This window comes from Labrus bergylta, chromosome 12, assembly GCF_963930695.1.
Source record: "Labrus bergylta chromosome 12, fLabBer1.1, whole genome shotgun sequence".
Lineage (NCBI taxonomy): Eukaryota > Metazoa > Chordata > Actinopteri > Labriformes > Labridae > Labrus > Labrus bergylta.
Genome location: NC_089206.1, coordinates 2,286,056 through 2,291,716, shown reverse-complemented (window position 1 = coordinate 2,291,716; position 5,661 = coordinate 2,286,056). Strand labels below are relative to the sequence as shown.

At 42.3% G+C, this 5,661-nt stretch overlaps 1 protein-coding gene across 1 annotated transcript; it reads right to left on the bottom strand.

Annotated features, from left to right (window-relative positions):
- Positions 1-551: 551 nt before the first annotated feature.
- LOC109996379 (Ig-like V-type domain-containing protein FAM187A) lies at positions 552-4,074 on the bottom strand. Its single transcript, XM_029280506.2, has 5 exons — positions 3,871-4,074; positions 3,258-3,535; positions 2,809-3,171; positions 2,287-2,525; positions 552-1,634 (listed from the first exon to the last, which is right to left on the bottom strand). Exons 1-5 carry the CDS (start codon positions 4,072-4,074, stop codon positions 1,408-1,410), a joined length of 1,311 nt encoding a protein of 436 aa, XP_029136339.2. The 3' UTR covers positions 552-1,407.
- Between the last annotated feature and the right edge of the window lie 1,587 nt (positions 4,075-5,661).

Here is a 5,661-nt window from a genome sequence, read left to right as displayed (position 1 = left end):
AACCACGATGTGGAAACGGGGCTAGAGAGTGTTAGCGGAGGAGTTAAAAACAACGTGCAAGAATCCGATAAGGACCATAAAAAAACTCAAAGGTCTGAACTCTGATCTAAGTGAACTTTCAGTCTGTTTGCTGCAGGTTGAAAATGAGCGCATTCAGAGGCTTAAAAGACGGAGACTGAAAGGTTGGAGGACGCGCGAGGATGCCACAGCTGTGGAGGAAGAAGAGTCCCTGTGTTCCACCCTCTGGCTCTCAGGGTTGGAGGGTCAGAGAGACGTCTTAATGAGGACACATCTGATGTCCCTTCTGTCTAGAACCCAGATTCTCTCTCCTCAGACTGCGCTTTTCTTTTTCCAAGTGGCACTCTTCAACACCTGCTGGTTCTCCAAAAACTCCAGGTGTGATGAGTCATATCATTTGGAATCAGTCGCGCTGATTTAAGCCCGTGCAAGACGGAAAACATTTAATTAAGAATTCTTGGTATTCAGCCTGCATCAAATTAGCAAAAACACAAATAAAATAATGATATTTAGAAACATTTTGAGAGGACCGATTTCACTTTATAATGACAAGAACTTTATTAATTTCAAACAGAAATATCCATAACAGCCTTTTTAGTGCTGGGGAAGTATCATACTTTGCAAGTCTGTTAAGAGTTTTCAGCCGGTCTAATTTGCACAAAAATAATTGTTATGGAAATGCTCATCTGTCTTTCCTCACATTCATTAACTCAGCCATCTCTCTCTCTCTCTTCATCAACCACTTCAGTCCGCTTTCATTTGTTTTTTTCTTCGTCTCCAATTTTCTTTTGTGATAGAGAAAACCGTACAGAGAGATGCCACAGATTCATTTTATCACTCAGTCAGCTCTTATCGGGAGAAATTGCACACCTGAGAGCACTTCACACTCTGCGCTGGAGCAGGCGCATCAGGTGGGGATTCTCAAGTCTGTACCCGATAACAAACATGAGAGACTGCCGGAACCCAATTTGATTTTAATGTATTTATCTTTCAAAAAAAAATTCCAAGTTGGAACAGAAAGTTGGATTTCTTTTCTGTACAGAAACAAATCAAGCTTTCCTTTATCGTGTAGAAAAATTATTGTTGAAGCTGAATTCTTGCATTTTTTTTAAATATATTTCCAAGGCCCTTAAAGGAAAACTTCCACTTTACATCACAGACCTGTTGGGAGTGGAATTTGGGTGCCTACATGCCCCGTTCTTCTGATTGGCTCATTCTCAAAGCCCCTCGAGCTTTCACTGAACTTGGTAAATCGGAATTTTAAAGTCAAGAAAATAATCTTCACTGGAACCTTAAATAATTAAAAATGGTTATACCCCAGAGAAAAACAGCAAGGGCAAGCTTGAACATGATTATAACACACCCAACGTTAAAGCATTTAAAAACACTTTAATCTACATGTGCTTCTCTTTTCTCTAAGAGAAGTGTGACTCCCGCTCGGCAGATCAGCAGCAGACAAAACACAGCGCTCATGATAGCATATGATCTGAACACGGTTCTGAGAGCTATGAGGAAGTCAGGATGTGAGGTCACAGATTGTCTCTTCCCAAAATGAGCATAGACCAGCAGGCGTATCTCAGCCGCGCGGCGCCCCTGCAGCCAGCAGTAGTAGACCCCTGATGAAAACAAAAAAAAGTGAAAAAATAAGGTAATCACTGATAAAAGGACAATAAAAACATTTTGAATAATGTTTGTTTCTCAAAATTTGTGTTAAAAAGCAACCTTGCTCCTTCTCTGTCTACATGATGATTGTTGATTGCTGTTTGTTTAAAGTGCTTTTATTTTATATTTATTTAGGTGATCGGCCCTCAATGCCGTCCTGGAAAGATCGCGCTGAAATTTGGTCCGACTGTGGGATTTTTAAAATCAATGCCTTACACTCTGTCAGAACGCAAAACAAGGAAGCATCAGCAACACATTCAGCTTGATTCTGCTGTTTCCTAACTGCCAGTGAGCTACCCAGCGCAGCACCATTTTTACCCAGACGCCCGTTTCCAATATCCCCTGTGTCGCTTGGTAGACAGACGAGGATTGAAAGGGGACTGGGCTTTAAGTTTGTCCACCTTCGATAGAATAACACTCGAGGTCAAACAGTAATGAAATCTAATGTTTGCTCTGTTAATTTCAGTCTCCCCTTGCAAAGGATGAAATTGCATTGTGCAACGCAATATTCAACACATGTTGTTAGGACATGTAAAAGGACGTCTTGACTGAAGGACATTTCCTGCAAATGGCTGGCTAAACAGGTCTCTCTCTTATAGACTGTACCTGAGTCCTGAGCTTTTGCAGGTTGAAACACCAGGTGGTGTCCGGTGTCTATCAGCAGTCTGGAGTTTGTGTTGCTGTGGTTACCACCTGCCGAGTGATCAAATCTGTAGATGGGTTCAGGTCCTCGGTCCCAGGCCACGGCCATGTTAGGTCGCGCCCCGGGACAGCCCAGGGTCAGGACACGGTCTGCAGGGTGGTTCAGGTAGTACACTGATATCTCTGCTGGTGTGGAGCCAGAACTGAGACACAGAGAACAAAATGAATAATGTCACAATTTCACTGTTGATGAAAACTGTGATGATAGGGAGAAAATGATACTCAGAGACTCTGGCTGCTGCTTGAAGCGCATTAAACTGTTAATCTTTCTAAAATCATGACTAATGTAATGATTATAGCTTTTAATCCAGACCTTTGAAAGTCCCACTGCCCTTTATTTAAATAATCACTCTCATTATTTCTACTTGAAATGAAGCCCTTTTCCTGTGTGTAATTACCAGCAGATATAATTATTCAAGCATTTACCTGAGCCCGAGAAATGCCATCAAAGACCGGATCTTGGAGGATGAAGGAGCTGGATTTGGACATGTCACTTGACAGCTTTTGACCTCCAGCTTGGCCCCATCTTTGTTTCGTTTCACCTTTTCAAAAGCTTCCGGCACAGCTCCCGAGCCACAAGAAGCGGTGGTCTGATTGGCTTTTCTGTAGCGTACATGTAGGAACTTGGAGTGGACGTAGCAGAGTCCCACACGGACCTGCTCTCCTGGGGCTCCACAGCGATCACACACAGACCAGGGCCGGAAGCTGCTGAAGATCCTGTAGAGCGGCTGAGCAGAACCGACTCTCTTTTTCTCTTTTCCTCTCTGGTTTACATCATTTGGGTCGAGCCTAGAAGAAGCAAATCAGTAAAGTTATAAAAGTACTCAACCAGTTTGCAGAACCATACTTTGACTTCTCCAGATCTTTCTTGTCACCTCTGGGTGATGCTGATGGTGCGCGCCTCCTGGATGTCCAGGTCGTAACCGTAGAAGAAGTCCCTGTTGTCGGAGCCGCAGATGTAGACGCCGGCGTCGTCCGGCCCCGCCCTGAAGATCAGCAGGCTGAAGAGGCGGATGGAGAATCGACTCCGCAGGTCGCCGCTGTGTGGGACTCGACTGGGGTCCAGCAGCTTGTTGCCATGGTGATCAGTCAGTGCTGTGGTCTCCTCTGAGCCACCAAGATGCTTCCTAAAGAACCACACAACAGATTGGACCTGAAACACACAGGGAGCAGAGTGAACAAAATACATCCTCTGAAGGTCGATATGGTCGTCCAGCTGATCAATAACAGAGACTTTCATTACTTTCTCTTTAGATTTAGTCTCTTATTTTGCTCTGCAAGAAAAATACAGAAGACTCAGTATCTCCTTTCTCTTTTTTTGTACTCTGATCAAATTCACTCTGCTCCATGTCTTCCCGAAGAAGGAAACCATCAAAAAGAAGCTTTGCTATTTCTATGCAGTTAGTCTCCAGGCCTTTCAGCACTGCAGCCTGGTCAATAAAACAACACATTTTATCGAAGTGGCTACCTTTAAGTTTTTCTTCTTACCTGTTGAGGTTTGCAGTGGCAGGGCAGCTCCACTGTGACTCCTGCCAGGTAGGCTGCGTTCGTAAAGGTTAGGAAGGCAGGGCAGGCTTTTCTAGCAAACACATCCTGCTTATACTCAGGAGCGTCGTAGCTCCGAACTTCAGCACAAAGGTGGAGGAAGATGAGGAGGAGCAAGAAGAGGGGAAAGGAGGATGAGGGAGGCATTCAGCTTTTATGAAGTAGAGAAATACTTTATTTCAATGTGAGAAATCCAACTCAAACAAGTTTACTTTCAAAGCACAACCTCTTGGAATGAAATCCGATGAGCTCACTGAAGACGTGACCTCTGTTGTCAAAACAAATGTTGAAAAAAAATTACTAGTCTCGATATTTTTAGACAAAACAAACTTAAAACTTTATGCTTCATAGGTCAAAACTCTTCTCCTGCCATCTCTTTCATGTTTGATATATAGAGCTCAACAGTGACAGCCCTCTTTTTCTGCGACTCTGATTCAAAATGCATATTTCCCTCATTTAAATCCTCCATTGATGTTTCAGGAAATTATTTTTTAATCCTGGATCCAAGTCAACACCCTACCCAATTACTTGTGAACATAATACATTGTTTTCCAAACGTTTTTTGTTTTGAAACAAAAGAAAAAGGCGAAGGTACAAGATGTTGTACATGTTTTTTTCCAGGAGTGAAGGGAACTATGCATCCCACAATCCATTGCAATTCCAATGGCCAATCGCTTCTCTCAAAACGTACATCGTTTCACACTGAAGTAGCTCTTGGTAAGTCTACCATGGATGGTATTACTTCCGGAACCAAACTGTTGAACTCTATAAACAAGCCTTAGCTGGGGTTGTCATGGTAACAACATGCAACAATGCTGAACTGTCAACACAAAACATTACATTTTAAAAAGTTCAGTTGGGCAAAACTTTGTGGAAAAAAATATGAAAGCTTACTACATATTTTATCAACATTAACTTTATAAATATGTGTCCAGTGTTTATGACTGAACTCTGGTTTGAGCTTCATGGGACAGCCTAATACCTGCAAAACACAAGGAAACTCCTTCATTTTAATTTGTTCTTTGTGGTTCTGCAAGTTAACCATTGTTATTTTCCATTGGACCTTTACTGACTGTAAAACAGATTGCCCTCTCACAGTGAAAATAAAGACAACCTTAATCCTAACAAATGTTCGCAAAACTGCACACACCTCGTAATCTTCACTGCAGAGTTTGTTGGAGTGAGGTGAGCTATGCTTCATGTACTTATTTCACTGCACACTGCATCCAAACACTGCAGCAGGTGTTCAGTTCTGTAATATTACAAAGACGAAATAGATGAGTGAGATGAAGCCACTCCCTGCTGTGGAGCAGGTCTGTTTGTTGTTTGGCCTCCAGCACAATGAATGAACACACTGCTGACCATCGTGTCTGCCCGAAGGCATAAACAAGACTCTTATGATGTAAGCTGGCAGCTGCGACTGAATGCAGGCACCGAATCATGATTTCACTGTGTTATGTGTGTGTCTGTTTGTATGCGTGTGTGCTTGTAAACAATTTTTCCGGGGGTGGAGTTAGGACTAGCCAGGAGGCTAATTATCTGTTCTCAGAAGTAAACAACTTCCTCTATTCAATTAACAAAATGTAATCAAGGTCATTTCCAAAACACAATTTTTGAAAATTGTCTTAGACCCTTTCTATTTCTGACAAGCAAATACCCCATTTGATAATTACCATTGTTAGTTATTTTCATTGATATTTTAACCAATTTGGTGAACTACACAAAGGTTGCTTT

What these genes read in the sequence shown, in the direction of transcription:
- LOC109996379 (XM_029280506.2), bottom strand. Translation starts at nt 4,074, where the DNA reads ATGCCTCCCTCATCCTCCTTTCCCCTCTTCTTGCTCCTCCTCATCTTC. An exon ending in ATGGCATTTCTCGGGCTCAG is followed by an intron (nt 2,526 to 2,808) that starts GTAAATGCTTGA and finishes TCTGTGTCTCAG; the next exon opens with TTCTGGCTCCACACCAGCAG. An exon ending in TGCAAAAGCTCAGGACTCAG is followed by an intron (nt 1,635 to 2,286) that starts GTACAGTCTATA and finishes TGTTTTCATCAG; the next exon opens with GGGTCTACTACTGCTGGCTG.